A 15,628-nucleotide genomic window follows, 5' to 3' on the forward strand; every position below is an offset into this window, starting at 1 on the left:
TGCTTCCTCATCTTTAAAATGAGTATAATAGTATCTACCTCTCAGGGTTGTTGTAAGGATTCAGTGAGATGTGTAAGGTGCTTAGAATAGGTATGGATTTACCCTTCAAACGAAAGTGGGCAAAATGGCCTTTCTAGATGGAGGAGAAACATGAGACAAGGCAGAGTCTGCCCTGAGGTATAGGGTTGGAGAAGGTGAGAAAGGGGGAGCAGCAGCTTGAGATGAGATTATGGATGCTCTTGAGTGGCAGGCTAGGAACCTTGGACTTTACTGAAAATGTGAAATGTAATCCGTCCTCTAGAGTTCCATGGTCAGTGTGTGTGAAGCCAGAATCTGAACCTGTCTCAGGGTATGTCTCTACATTTCAGTTGCAGCGAACCTGGCAGTGAACCAGATGCCAGTGGGCATGAAGTCGAAAGTTGGATTAACAGGGCTCAACACATCGGCCTGAATTGATACGTCAGGGAAGATGTGCAGCCGAGCCCCAGCAGGAAGCGAAACCGTGGAGCAGAGGGAGGGGAGGTGTCCTGGCATGGGGGGAGGGGACAGGAAATGTCATACCGTTACCCCATCCACTGCTTCCTTTTTACATTACAGATTTTTTTCTTTAGGGGATCGTCAGCTGTTTTGTTTTTGTTTTTGTGTGCTGTTTTGTTTCTTTTGAGCCTTGGGTTGCATGCAGTCATGTTGCTGTCTGTGCTGGGGTGGTGGGGAGGTGGGGATGAGTAAAGCTGACCTCAGGAGACTTTGTTTTCAGTGATCGACACATGTCACACTTTGTCAGGATGCGGAGGGTGTTGCCTTCTGCCTCCCCCTCTGTGCACCGATGGCAGGTTTCTGTAGGATCTCAGAAAGGGCTGCACGGGGTTCACAGAGCCACTGAGAGGATGCCCTCTTATCTTGGGATGTGTCTTTAAATGAAAAATTGGAAGGTCAGAATGCTTTAGGTTTGATTTACTTTCGACTTTAGCTATGACAAGGCTATCTTCAATTTTAAAAATAATCATCCAAGTTATTATGAGAGAATAATCTTGTTTTTAAGTCTTTAACTTAATTTATTGCTTTTAAGTGTTATGGGGACGTAGGGCAGTTCCCACATGGAAGTCATTTAAAATTCATTGTGGAACAAAGTAGTATACGGTAAATCTATGTATGTACCAAGTCAAGATCAATTACCATAAAACGTCTGTGTGTAGCATGGGAACGGGGAAATGATACAGTGCAACTCTAACGTGATCTGTTGCTCTGGAACCCACCATGCATCTCCCCACACAAGTGACTGGGAACGAGTTACCACCGTGTCAACACTTGGAAGCATGACCTTCTGGTCCAGGCCGCATTTCTCCTGCAGTAGAGGCTCACCCAAAGAGATCTTGAATGATCTCCAGAGAGGTGCCTGGGCCCTCTCTCAAGGGTTCCTTGTGAGCTAGGGAGATAGATGAGCACATTCATAAATGATGGGAGGTATCTGTTGATTTAGGCTTTAAAGCATTTTTGTTTTCATCCTCCTCCAGTGTCTCTTTATTAGAGCATTATATTGCAGTCTTGGAAATTATTAGTTACCCGTCATATCCCTGCTGAAGAGTGGAGTTCGCCCCCAGCTGTCTGATAGCCAAGCCACACCAACTTCAATGGGAACTGCACATGCTTGTCCAGAGGCAGAATTTGGCTTTTAAACTTAGGCCTAAGGGGCCTGTTTAATATATTATGTAAGAAAGAGTGAGGTCATATAAACAGTCGTGGCTCCTACCTTGAACCAAAAGTCGTCCTTATTTGGTGCTTCCAAAGTTAGAAAACAATACAGGCAGTAGAAGCTCTCTCGGGATCAGTGAAGAAATAATGGCTGCCTTGTTCTAGACCAGGGGTTTTGTGACAGTGTCAGCAAAGCAGGCTGCCTGCTGCTTTTAGCACTTGAGGTTTGGACTGGTTTCATTTACCCCCTCAGTCTGCTTAGAAGGAACATTCTGGAAGTCCACTGAATCCCCACCTGCTGTCAGGATGCCCAGGCATCATCGGGGGTAGGGGGTCTGCCATGGGACCCTGGGCCTTGGGTTCCGAGGTGAGGGTCAGGAGCGCTGCAGCCCCTGGGAGGGAGCCCCACAGCCCCGCCGCTCTGCAGGACCCCTCGGCAGCGGAGTCTAAGAAGACATAGCGTTACGCTTCTCTTGGATCATCATTTTGGCTGAGCTAAAGGTAGATCATATTTCAGCCTTAAATAACTGTCTTCTGTCTGTGTAAACAGTCACGGCCATTAGTCTTAAACTTCAAACCTCAGCCCATGGATCTGGATTGGTTTCTTTTTCTGAGCCATAACTCTGGAGGCCACTCTTCCCTGCTCTCTGAAGCATCTGCTGCCTCTATCTGAGCATGAAGCCTACTCTATGAGTCGTAAAGAAAAAAAAAACAAAACAAACAAACAAAAAAAAACCATGCTGGGACACACATAATTAAAGGGGGAAGGGAATGAAGAAAATTCATTCACTTCTCCTTCCTGGGACCTAACTCCCTTTTAGGATCCCGCTTGCATCCAACGAGAAATGCCAAAAGATTAAAGCATGGCGTTCTCATTCTTCTCCATGGGAAGAAGAGGTTATGCAAAGGAGGCCTATGTCCCTGCAGAGTGGGCGAGAAGCCTGGCAAGAGGTTTGTCTCATTTAAGAAGTAAATACATTCAGTGGAAGCAAAGATGTTGCCAAGTAAATGTATTCCATTTTTAGGGAGAGAAGGGCAGGAGTTTTGCTGCTCCTTTATGTTGCTTTTAGATACACATTTCTGCGTGAGGTTGTCTAAAAAAGTAAGAACGCAACAGCAGCTTGTTTAAAACTTGACCTCTTCAGCACGCCCAAGGATTTGAGAAACAAAAGAAAGCAGTGGGTAATTGATTCTGTTCTCCAAAGGCCCATCTTGACACTGAACGGATCCTGGCTTGGTTTCTACCATACAGGTGTTTAGTCTCTGCCAGCAGGAGGACACAGATGGAGTCTACCTTTCTGCAGAAGTCTTTAAATGTCAAAAACACGAGGAGGAAATCCATTGACACTTCTGTCACCGTGACAGTGCAGTATATCCCTTAACGTTGATAGTAGCCATGCCCCAAATGACACTCAAATCAGCAGGATGGGGAGAATTTTAAAAGAAGGCAGAGCATCCATTACCATGGAAAGCAGTTCATTTTATAGCCAGGAAGCCACAGAATCTTCTGAAATTTTTTTGCTTGAGGGCTAGACGTTAAACTTGTTCCTTAGCCACATGTTAGGTCTGACTAAGCAACAGTGTAAGAGCACGAGAATCCATGCTTTCGCAGTGGAAAGCTCCAGATCCTTAGTTTGTTACTAAATGTAAAATTTAGGAACTCTGTGATTTAGTCAAAATGAATGCTTCTGTAGCAATTCAATGGAGTTGTCATATCAAATTAAGTTTTAGGAAGTTCTGTCTGATAGGGATATTCACCAATCCGGATCCCAACACGGTGTATGCTTGCTGCATGTATGAAAGTGAGGCTAGTCACCCTATGATCTAAATGAGGTCACCTTAATTGGCCTGTTTGAATGCTTCTATGAGGACATTAGAACCCCAGTGAACAAGCAAGTAGCCTGTTAGGAGGCAGATCTCATGGCAGAGATTCCTCGCTTGCAAGGTTTAGAAAATTGAGTCCTTTAGTAAGTATCTTGCACAGGCACAAACCTTAACTAAATATAGAGGGCTAAAAGAGAATCCTTCCATGGGAGGGCTCCCTTAAATTAGCTCAGTTCATCTATTCATCTGTGTGTGCTGACTCGTGCCTAAACATTGGAGGCCAAATCCAAAAAAAGAAAAGGCAAGCCTGTGGCTCAGTCCTAGGAAAAATGTAGAACAACTGAGTATAATCCTGAACAGGGGAGCCAATGAGAAGCGCAGCAGGCTCGTGCTGGAAAGAGGTGTGCCAGCTCCTCGTAATCACCCTCCCTAATTAACTTCACAGTGTGGCTTTGCAAGTGCCTGTGGCATATTCAGATTTCTCCATGTATCGTGATTCTTCCGTTTTCAAGTCATTTCATGATCCAGGTTTCAAACTTCAGATAAAATCAGAAGAGATGTTAGCCAATGATGCTTTCAGTATTTCCCCCTTACTAGACTTCCCAAAATATACTCAGATATTTTTTAATAGATGACGGCGTTCTAGGCCTTCCTCTCTTGAATATGGGAACGACTCTCAAGGAAGAAGAGGGCTAAAGAGATTTGGAGTCCGATTTCCATAACTAGAATGGCACAAGGGAACATGACAGAATGTGGGAGTCCCCACATTCTCAGTGTAGAGCCCTGCGTAATGCATTCCGCTCCCTGCTGAAGCCAGCGATCCATTTGGACAGTTAGGGTTGTTGCAGCTGCATGTGAAACACACACTTGCTCTGCCTGAATTCTAGCCACGCCTTTCCCTCCCTTTGTTGTTGTCTCCTTGTGACTCCCATTTCACTATGGAAGTCGGCTAGGGGAAGACACCTGAAGAAGAGACAGTCAGGACAAGAGAAGATGCTTGGAAGTGGTCCAAAGGTAGCGCCCCATGTGTTCAAGTGGCTGTGGCATTGTCCTTGAAAAGCTGTGATTGATCCTAGCTAGCAGTGTTACCACACTGTGCGGTGGTTGAGCCACCAATCTGGTCATGGTGTTAGAAGCCTAATAATTGGATGGATCTATGCTTTTTGCTCTTTGGAGAAATGAATTTTATGAATGTTTCTATTTAAGGAGAACAAAACAATAACACACACACACACACACACACACACAAAAAAAAAAAAACCACCCAATTCCTATTACCCTAACTCCTCCTCGCACATAGTATTCTAATGCGGTTTATTCCTGAAACTGACTCATTCAGCTTTTCTCCTGGAAGTTGTCAGTATGTACGCCTGGTTAATGGAGAAAATCAGCGCAGTGCCCAGGCACAATGCCATGACTCATTCCTGGCATTTCAGGGGCTTTGTAATGGAAATCATAGTTCCAAGCTACAGTTCTTACCAAGTAGATATGTGAATATTAATGAAACAGAGCAAGTCTCCACAACTCCTGCCTAACCCTCACCAGAGATTCAGTGTTTGCTCATGAAGTGAAGGTTTCTCTTCATAACCCACGCATGCTGGAATACCACAATATTGTTTCAATTAGTCTTTTAACGCACAGTAAAATATTTGGCTTTGGCGAAAGGAGGAAATTCTCTCATAAGTTGGAACTATTTGGTTAAAAGGGCATTTTTGTCTGCTGAATTAGTCTCCTGGGGTTTACACTAGCATCTGAATGCTTTTTAAAAAGTCTCCAATGACCTGCAGCCAATTCTCGCCCATTCATTCTGTCTCTCTGTCGACCTACCCGTCTATAATTGTGGGTATATGTGTGTGTGTGCGCGCGTGTGTGTGTCGTATGCGTGCATGTATATATATAGACACCACACACACATGCGCGCATGTGGTCTACTGAGAGAGCATAGAAAATTGAAACCCTGAATAATCCCAACCTTTTAATTTACCCTCTGCTTGACCCAACCTTGTCCCCAAACTTCTTTCAAGTAACATTCCCCTTTTCTTTGTGCTATGTAAGACTTAAAAGTAGTAAAATAGCCAAGAAATAGATAGCAGGAAGAAGTGGGGGAAGTAAGGAAGATATTTCAAGTGCTTATTTTTTATTGACTTGAGTTTGAATTTTATGTCTGACAGACCGGTAGGCCTTTGTGGAAACACAGATGAGCCAGTTTCCCATCACTTTTGGAGACTGGGATAGAAGGTCAAATATCTAAAGTTGGTTTTTGGTGATTCTTACGTATCTACAGTCCTTTGGATCAGGAATATTTTGGAGCTGCTAATTGGAAAGTAGACATTGAGGAGATATTTTCAGCAAAAGAAAAGAATGAGCAATATAGCTGATAACTCAGCTACTTTATTCTGATCCTGTCTTCTCTAACAATAGCTCCCTGCTCCGTGCTCTTAAAACACAAGTGCTAATATTATGAGAAACGAGTTATATGAAAAACAGTCTAATCTTTTCAAAAAGTGCTAAAAATACCAATCTGCAACCAAGAATGTTTCAGCTCTCTTCCCTTTCCAGATGATGCAAGATTCTAGGCAAAGACTGGATTTCAGAGGATGCCCCCAAGGCGTGGGCATGAGTGGGGGTTGTAGCCTATAGGAGTAAAGATCTTTAGACAAGGACATTCAAAGTGACTTCCTTAGCATTACAGTAGCACTGAGTCTTTAGATGCACAAGCCATTGTTTTCCTGGTCATTCTTTGGAAGTGGCTGGTGATGGAAGGTATTATAATTTATTTTTTTTCTTATGAGGAAACTGAGGTACAGGAGATTCCATTCCAGACTTCGAACCTAGTGCTATGTCCCTGAGGCCCTGTCTGCACTTGAGAGACCGTTTTTGCCTTGCTCGATTCTACACAGTAACTCTTCCATTGCTTGTCCTTACCAGACCAAGCTTTCAGAATGTCCGAAGGGAAGTACTTCTGTGTGACAGCCTTCAAGATTTGGCTGGAGAAGACAGGAGGGGATGATGACCTGGAGGACTTGGAGGCAAAATGGTGGTGGTGATGGGAGGACAGGTGCATGTGTGTCCAGAGAAAACGGAACATGTGTGTTCAAAGTCCCACTGGGGCGACACTCCTTATCCTCTGATCACAGATGGCAAATGCCAGTACTCTACCACCATTGATTGCTGTATCTGTTGGGAGATCTCACACACGTGTCTGAGGTCACTGTGTCTTTCTTCACACAACAATGTTTTTTAAAAAAAAATTGTTTAATGTTTGTTTTTGGGAGAGTGAGAGCGCACGCAAGCAGGGGAGGGGCAGAGAGAGAGGGAGACACAGGATCCGAAGCAGGCTCCAGGCTCTGAGCCGTCAGCGCAGAGCCCGACGCGGGGCTGGAACTCAAGAACTGTGAGATCATGACCTGAGCCCAAGTCAGCTTAACTGGACTGAGCCACTCAGGCGCCCCCCACGGCCGTCTTTTCTTAGGCTTCATGTGGTTGTAGGACAAGAACTATTGGAATGAACAGTAACCGTGTTGGTCTTAATACAACCGCCACATTTACTGTTTGGAAAAAAATTACTTCTCAGAAAATAAAAATTAATAAGACAATGCATGGCAAATTGGGCCTTAGTAGCTGCCACTCACTTTTTTTAGTGCATCTGCTGTAGAGTTGCATCTTGCCAATGTGGTGTCATTTTCAGGACTGTGACCGAGACTTGGATTGTGTATGTCTCTGGACTGTGAACAGAGATAATGTGTAGGGTTGTAATGTGGGTATTGAGGCCTTTTTAGTGTCTGATTACTTTATGACATGGTTGTTTCAAGGGAGAACTAACTAAAGTTACTTAAATTTAGCCACATTTGTTAACTATCCTTTTCTAAAAATTGAAAAGTAACTTTAGTTAAAATAAGATCCAGAAGTCTCTGTTTCGAAACAGCGCATTCTTCAGTTTATAATGCTAAGGGCTGAAAAATCCTTAAAGTAGCCAGCATCACTGAGACCTAACAAAGCAGTTCATATTTCTACTTTTTTTTTTTTTTTTCAGAAGCTGGTTGCCATGTAGAGTAGAAGAAACCTCGCGCTTTTAATCTTTTCAGTTGACATTGCCAGTGAGAGTGTTGTTATTGTTAGATAATCATAATGGTATGTTCCGGAGACTCTTCTCCCCTCACCCGACACACCCAATTCACTCACACCCGGCCAGCAGAGCCAGAGACAGAAGAATAAAGCAACATCTTATTTGCTTTCAGAATTTGATTCTCTGTTGCTCTGGAGACATGCTGGGATTTGCTCTTAAACTATTGTTATTTTCCTAATGTCCATCTAGGTTTCGATTCATTTGTAAGAAGAACCAAGAACACAGATGAGCTGGTCAGGCTGCACCCTGAAATAAGGTGGTTTCTAGGGGGCTGTTGAGTGCTGCTGGCAACAATTGCCAGTGACACACACACCATATCCGGGTCCCTGACTTAACCAGCACACATCCCATTGAAGGCTCGGCTCGTGAGTCTGACATTCCCCGATTCCTGGTAACCCTGTTGACATTAATACTTACTAATCATAGTTATATTTGAAGCATTTACTTTCGTTCCCGCAAGTATTTAAGATGGAGTTTCTCAGCACGTAATCGAGTTCCCAAGATGGGCCCGTATGCTGGCTGTGGCTGCCTTCTTAAAAAGATAAATAAAAAAGATAATGCAATGGAGAATGAACATGTGCCAGATGAAAGCATAAAAGGAAATAGACTAAGACCGAATTCCCACTCTACTAACAATATAGGCCAGCCTTGTTCTTCAGGCATTCACTGACTTGTGTGAAGCACTCTGCTACCTCATATGTGGGCCTGCTGGGAAGGAAGGAAATGAACGAACAAGGAAAAACCCTTGTTTTCAGCATTGCTGGCTACCTGGATAACCAACCCCAGGTTCTCCACAGCTGGCACATTATTTTCTTCCATATGCTGCTGTCAGAGGTGGGCCCTCTTGGGGAAACTGTATACCCAGCCAGCACCCTGCCTGGCTCTCGAGGGACGGAAGTGTTCACTGATGCTCTGGCCCTCATGGGCTTAGGCTCCAGGACACTGAGGGACAGCTGTCCTCTCTCAGAGTCACATAGTCATTTCTTTCTTTTTGTTTTTTAATGTTTCTTTTTGAGAGAGAGCGAGGGAGGGGCAGAGAGGGAGACACAGACTCTGAAGCAGGCTCCAGGCTCTGAGCTGTCAGCACAGAGCCCGACATGGGGCTCGAACCCACGGACTGCAAGATGATGGCCTGAGCCGAAGTCAGATGCTCAACCGACTGGGGCACCCGGGCTCTATGACCCCACATAGTCATTTCCTTTCTGGGTACCCCTGATGGGGGGGATGGAGTGGTAGGTGGATGGCATCTGATTCCAGGAAGTCTTAGAGGATTGGTCTAAAACCCAGGCACAAGTAATCGTACGACAGGACAGAGTGTGAGGCACAGGACCATGCCAGGGCTCAGAGGGAGTCAGGGAAACCCCCATTTCTGCTTGGGAAGACCCACATGGGTAGTGGTGATGCCTGAGCCCATCAGTCACATGCGATTCCAACAAACGGGCTTGTTTGGAGACAGAAGAGTGCTGGAGGGAGGCTGAGCATGAGGCTGGGAATCCAGAATGACCTCTTCTCTGTCAGATTCAGAAACTTCCATGATTCTGCAATTGAGAATTGCTTCTCAGACTGATTTATTCATACCTCGGAGCCCACCACACACACAAACTCATCTTCTTCCCAACAGAGCTCCAAAAACATTCATCTAGCTACATACTTTTAAAGAAAATTTAGATTACTTCTTACAGATTGCCTGTCTTATGGAGGCGGATGAGAAGTTGGCCTGGGAGTGTTTTTGAAAGGATTGTTTAAGTGATCGTTTGAGCCAAAAAGAAATCACCTTTTTATTATTCAAGGCAAAAGGCTCTTTCAAGCCAGCTGATTGAAGTGTAAAATTGCCCACACAGGAGAATTGGGGAAGCAAATCTTCAGGTACAGCCAGGTGAGCACAGTCTTTTAGTGAGTGGTGGATGCATTAGATCTTCTGTATGGAATCCCCGAGGCCAGTAGACTTACCAAAAAGGAATTGTTTAAAATCTTGTCATTTCAAACTCCAGGCAAAATATTGGCAAAGAAAAGAGTTTTCCAAAGTCAACCCATCATTGGCTCAGATATTAATAGAAAATCAGGAGTCAAAAAAAGTCAGAAGATAGAGATTTTTAGTCAGGCCTGGTTTTAATTTATATGTGGTTATTCTAACCAGTCAGACAAGCATACCCCACCCCACCCCCACCCCCATCCCAACCAATACCTTGTCCCAGGCGTAAATTATTCACCCGTTAGAGATGAATTAACCTTTTTTTAAGGGTTCCACCTTAAGGGTCATTAATTTAGCAAATTAACTGACATTCCTAGAAAAGCTCCATGGCTTGTGTCTGTAAATATTTACCCAGTTAGCGACACTTCAGACGGCACCCCCAAATCGCTGGTCCACTTCCAAAGGGTGAGCAGTTTACTTTCAGGAAATGGATTACTCACTTGTGGAATCAGACCAACACCCAGGCTGCTCAGTTTCAACATACTTTAAAATGCAAAAGGGAGCTTTCCCACCTCAAACTTTCAAAGCTTTTCCAGAAGAACCCAGAGGGGCCAGTGTACTGAGCCCAGCGAGACTGGTTCAGCCCGCATGTTTGAACACCATGATGGTGGCTACAGCCTGGTGGTGGGTGGCTGCTAAGAGACGTCCCCGAGTGCCTGGAGAGAGACGCCTCCCGGGCCCACCCTGTCTCCATTTGCCAAACACCTACGGGAAACGAGGGAAATCTGTGGAAAGGCCGGAGTGTGCTCAGCTGAGACTCAGCCCCACTCCACGCCCCCCTCTAGTTGCCTCGGATGGTTTCAGTTCTCAGCTGCAGCTGCCCACAGCTGTCTGGGAGGTGGATCTGGGCCTGGGGAGGCAGTAGGGGGTGGGGGTGGAATATGGAAGGTTTTTGAACCTGGCCCTTTTTGCCCAGCTAGCCAAAATAGGCCGTCAGGAGGCTCACCCTGTGAAGCTTTCATTTGGGGGTTAAGCGGGGTACCTCAGAGGGAGACCCTGGGCAGCAAGGGGCTTGCACAGTCTGCTGTTCAGTTCTGGATGCCAGGTTTTCAGAGAGTTACCGAGTAAACCCAGAGGAGTGTGGCCAGGAAGCTGTAAGGGTCTAGACTTTGCTCATAGAAATCATATTATCTAAAGATTATTAGAAGGAACGGGGGATTTTGAGGTTGAAAAAGAAAATTTAGGGAGATAGCTATCCTGTGAAAGGGGGAATAGATTTTTTTTAAAATTTTAATTGCAATAAAATGTACATAACGTTTGCCGTTTGATCATTTTTAAATGTACAGTCCTGTTATACTAATTATATGCCCCGTGTGGTGCTACTTTCACCGCTCTGCATTTCCAAAACCTTTTCATCATCCCAAACAGAAACTCTTCACACATTAAACAATAGGTGCCCCCCCTCCCCTCAGCCCCAGGTGACCACGATTCTACTTTTTGTCTCTCTGAATTTGCCTACTCTAGGTACTCCTATAAGAGGAATCATATGCTGTTTGTTCTTTAGTGCCTGGCTTCCTTTATTTCACGTAATGTTTTCAGTTTTTATCCATGTTGCAGCATGTATCAGAATTTCGCTCCTTTTAAAGGCTGAATAGTATTCCATTGTATGTATATACCAGACTTTGTTTATCCGTTCATCTGTTGGTGGACATTTGGGTTGCTTTTGGTTATTGTGAATAAGGCTGCTATGAATGGGTGTACAAGTATCTCTAGATTTCTTCTTTGTGGGTTTCAGAAAAATTGACCTTTGTTGAAGGGGAAGAAGTTGCAGAGAGGCCAATTATGGCTTTAATAATCCTAGCCCCTTTGATGGTAAAAGTGGGCTCCCCATGGCTAGGAAGGAGCTCAGCCTTGGTGAACATCACAGAAGAATCATGGGGTGGGACCCCCACAAATAGTAAAGGAAAGGGAATCTTTGAGGGCCCTTCCAATCTCCAGAATTCTGTGATTCTCAGGCATATGGAGTGCACATCCTAAGGGAACCATCTGGAAAAAAAAGTGGTATCTGACCAACTTTCCCCTGAGGAGAAAAAGGGGAAGTGTGATGGTTGCGGGTGGGAGGTGAGGTCCACAGTTCTCAGCACAATCCCCTCGGTCCGCCCAGAAAGGAGGGCTTCCCCTGGGAGACCCGTCTGAGCCCCATCTCCCTGTAGGCTATGCTGAGTCCAGGTCAGGGGGTGAGGGAAGGTGGAGAATGCTGGCTTGGGGAATGTTCAGGAATGAGTGTCAGCTGAGGTGGGGATGCCCTGGGATCCAACACAATTAGCTTCATTCTGTCACAGTTGGGGGTTTTCTTATCATTAGTTGGGGAGGCCTAACCAGAGAATTCCAGTATTCCAGAGTGAGTTTAATTGTGGGTGATTTCATTCTGCCCTTTTTATGTCGAAGCCAGAGGCTTGCGTCATATAACAGTGAATTCAGGGAGATTTTTTATTTGCATGTGAATCATAGCTTTTCCAGCTGAATGTCACTTACTTGGAATTTTTGTCTGATTTTGTTTTTGTTTTTGTCTCTTGGTGTTTTTCCATCGGGCTCTTTGGCTAACCAGAAAAAAAAAAAAAAACTAGAGGAAGGGCTCAATCTGACTGGAGCAGGGTTTGAGTTGGCAACTCAAAAAGAAGAGTATTATGAATGTGAAAAAAAGAAAACGGATGCTTTATTTTGCTTTGAGGGAGGGACCGAGGCCAAGTCAAATTGAGAGCTCTAATTTGGGAATGGTGTTATTACAGGTCACTGGGAGTTGGTTACGCTCTAAATTGGGAGGCCAGTCACATGAGGAGGCAGCAAAGGCGGATCACATGGGGGACAGTCGGGGCTCTTTTACAATGAACTTTTATTTTATTTACTACACAGTTGAAATGTACTTCTTTCGTGTTGAGAAACCAAGTCACCTTACTGGCGGTGAGCACTCCCTATGTTGGCCCATCAGTTGTTTTATTAGTGAGTCAGTTCTTGCCATGTGTAGGTTTTCTGGGGCTTTATTTAGGTACTGGACTCTGTTCAGTGATTAGTGGAGCAAGCCATGTGCTAAAGGTTATTTATCTGCTCTGCACCTTCACCTTCAGATCTTCTTCTGAGGGGCTTGCATTAATCTCTTCCAAAGGCCCTACCCCATTTTTGATCTCAAGGTCAAGACATTCTGATATATATCCATGTAAATATATATATAATCTCTATTTATTAGGTTATCTTTCATGTCCTGTTACTATTAATATCAGCCTGCAAAATAAAAACCAAAAAAGATGGGTACTGCTCCCCACCATGGGCAGCTGGGAACAAAGTGTTCTTCCTACCCCAAATCACAGACCCTTGATGCCCTTGGCATCTCGGGGATGACCTGGAAAGGGTGTGTGTGGTAAGCTGCTGATTTTTTGTGGAGAATCAAAATTGGCTTTTTTTGATGTAGAAAGCCCTGATTAGTTGGCTGTGTTTGAAATAAAAACAAAAATGCAGCCCAAGAAGAATATCTAGAACTCCGCGTCCAGTGCAAACAAGTTGTGCTCATGGTCCTAAATGGGGCGCGTTACTAAGTCTGTGACACAGAGAGTCTGCTGGTGCTTCCAAAGCATGTGGACCGGCGATGCTTGTGATCAAGGTTAGGAATAGAAGGTGTGTGGAAACTTTCTATAAAAGGCAGCCGGGGCCCCTGGACTGGTGTGGATGAGTGGTCAGAAAACTCTGGCACTGTTCATGGGCATACCAGAGTGTTGCTGCATGACCTTGTGTGAGCTTCTCTGTGCCTCAGTTTCCCTGAAGCACAATATTGGTTTTGGGAGGGGAGGATAAAGGATTCCAGAGATGTATGAGGTGTGAGATGTTAGCAGTAAATGGAGGGAGCGGGTGCCACATGGTATCACAGGAGCTCCAGTCAGGCCATGTGTCCCCAAACATGGCTGGGCCTCTAGTCTCTCCTCCAGCATCGTCCGCTGTGGGCGATGCCTCTGACATCACAATACCCAGCTGGACACTCAATAATGATGAGCTGTGCCCAGTGGACACCAGAGGAGGGGAGAAAAGGAGGAGGACAAAGTGGGGAGGGAGGAGATGGAGCAATCCCTTATGTGATAATTCCATCAACTCAGCTTTTCATCTACCATCTGGTTCAACTGTAATGTGTTCAGCTCCATATAACCTATACAGCGTCTGTGCCCTCTCCCCCAAACTCAGCAAAATCTTACGGTCCTCTAATCGAGAGAATTTTGCTCCTGTTGCTGCGTGTCTCGTGGTTCATCATCGGACCCGTGAGTTGATACTTCTTTACCTGACGGCTCTCCGGAGCAACCGTCTAGAGGTAATGGTCTGACTGCGTGGTCTAGGCTCTTCTGGGCCAACTGCACACCCACCTCCATCCTTCTCAGAGCAGCGCAGAACTCCGGGGTGGGGGCGATGTGGGAATGGTTTGCGACGGTGTGGTTCTATGGTCAAGATACTTTAGAACGGAAATTCTCACCTACATTTTATCATGAGCCACCCCCAGGCCTGGTCAGACTTTGTTAATGGTTCTAACAGCATTCTGAAACCCAAGTGGGCTGGATCGAGGCCTCTCTGTTGAGCCTTTGAAGGTGCCGTCACTCCTTTTTACTAGCTAGGTTGCTGTAACCGCAACACTTGAGAGATCATCCCTCTCCTAGAAACATTATGACGTTTTGCTTGCTTATTTGTTGATAACTTTCTTAAAACTCCAACAACTTCCTCTTAAAAATAGGTCCCTGCCACCGATTGAGTTGATTCCTCTTAGCCCTTCTCCTGGTAGGATATTATTTTTCCTACCTGGTTTCACATCAGCCTTAACCTGCTGACCATGCCTATGCTAGAAATTGGAGGCCTTGATTTTTCTCTTAGTTCCTTTGACCAGTGGTTCTCAAACTTAAGCCTGGATTCAAATCACCTGAAGGGGTTTTTAAACAGAGTTTCTGATTTAGTAGATCTATGATGGGGATCCAGATTTTGCATTTCTAACAGGTTCCCAGGTGTGTGTGGGGAGGCCTGGCGGGGGCGGGGGGGGGGGGGGGGGGGGGGCGGGGACTGGGGGTGGTACGATACTCTAAGAACCTGTGTCTTAGGCCTTTTTGGCTCTCCTAGCCTCTCCTCCTCCCCTTCCTCAGCCTACAGGAGAGGATCCCATGGAGCATTGCCCTGGTCCCTTCTATGATGGTGACCATCATTAACAATTTTATAGCATTCACTATGGGCCAAACAGTGGTCCCTTGCTTTACACAGGTTAAATAATTCAAACATCTTAACAGTCCTATGAGGTATCCCATTTTCCAAATGAGGAAACCGAAGTGTGTAGAGCAGTTAAGTGAATTGCCCAAGGTCACACTGCTACCCAAATGGATGGTTGGAATTCAAGATTCAAGCCCAGACAACACAGCTAGAATCTATGCTCTCAGTCGCTATGCTTTCTTATCTTTCTTTTCCTCAAGTCACTTAGAGCACCTAATGCTCCTACAGTTTTTGGAAGTGAATACTTCAGAAAGGACATCCAAGACAACCGAGCATATCTTAGGTACTTGTAACCTATGTCTTGGGGTCTGAGTCTCCAGACAGCTCGGCTTCCACGTGTGTGTGTGTGTGTGTGTGTGTGTGTGTGTGTGTATGTAGGTTGGTGGGAGATGGCTCTTTGAAAGCTGACTGAACCTCAGGAGGACCTCGGGAGGAGCTAATGTGAAGACACGAGCGGCATCCACCCCCGAAGGGAGGCCAGAGCTCCCCTTCTGCTAGAGCCCAGTGTCCCCTCACTATTCTGCCCTAGTCCGAAGGTTTCTGCTGTTGACACTTACCACCCTAACCAGAGACAGACAAAGCTGGGAAGGAACAGATCTGCTGTGTCAGCAGTTATGATAGAAAAGCACATGTGTCTACAGCCATACCACCCTGAACGTGCCCGATCTCTTCTGATCTTGGAAGCTAAGCAGGGTCGGGCCTAGTTAGTACTTGGATGGGAAAAGCACATGTATCTTTTGTCCAGTGTGGTCCAGCAAGCCTGCGTGATCAGCACTGACCTAGACAAG

At 45.4% G+C, this 15,628-nt stretch overlaps 1 protein-coding gene across 5 annotated transcripts in view; it reads left to right on the top strand.

Moving 5' to 3' along the window:
- The window catches only part of SAMD4A (sterile alpha motif domain containing 4A), a 208,526-nt gene that overhangs the window by 97,036 nt on the left and 95,862 nt on the right, over window positions 1-15,628 (top strand). For 2 of the 5 annotated variants that reach the window (XM_042943281.1, XM_042943283.1), the window contains exon 1: window positions 13,447-13,855. The exons of 2 other annotated variants lie outside the window; for them this stretch is intronic. In XM_042943281.1, the coding sequence (XP_042799215.1) occupies window positions 13,462-13,855 (394 nt within the window). In that variant the 5' untranslated portion in view covers window positions 13,447-13,461. Of the gene's footprint in view, window positions 1-13,446; window positions 13,906-15,628 lie in introns of those variants that run through there. One more of the 5 variants, XM_042943285.1, reaches the window with a different exon arrangement.

Source organism: Panthera leo, chromosome B3 (genome assembly GCF_018350215.1).
Source record: "Panthera leo isolate Ple1 chromosome B3, P.leo_Ple1_pat1.1, whole genome shotgun sequence".
Classification (NCBI taxonomy): Eukaryota; Metazoa; Chordata; class Mammalia; order Carnivora; family Felidae; genus Panthera; species Panthera leo.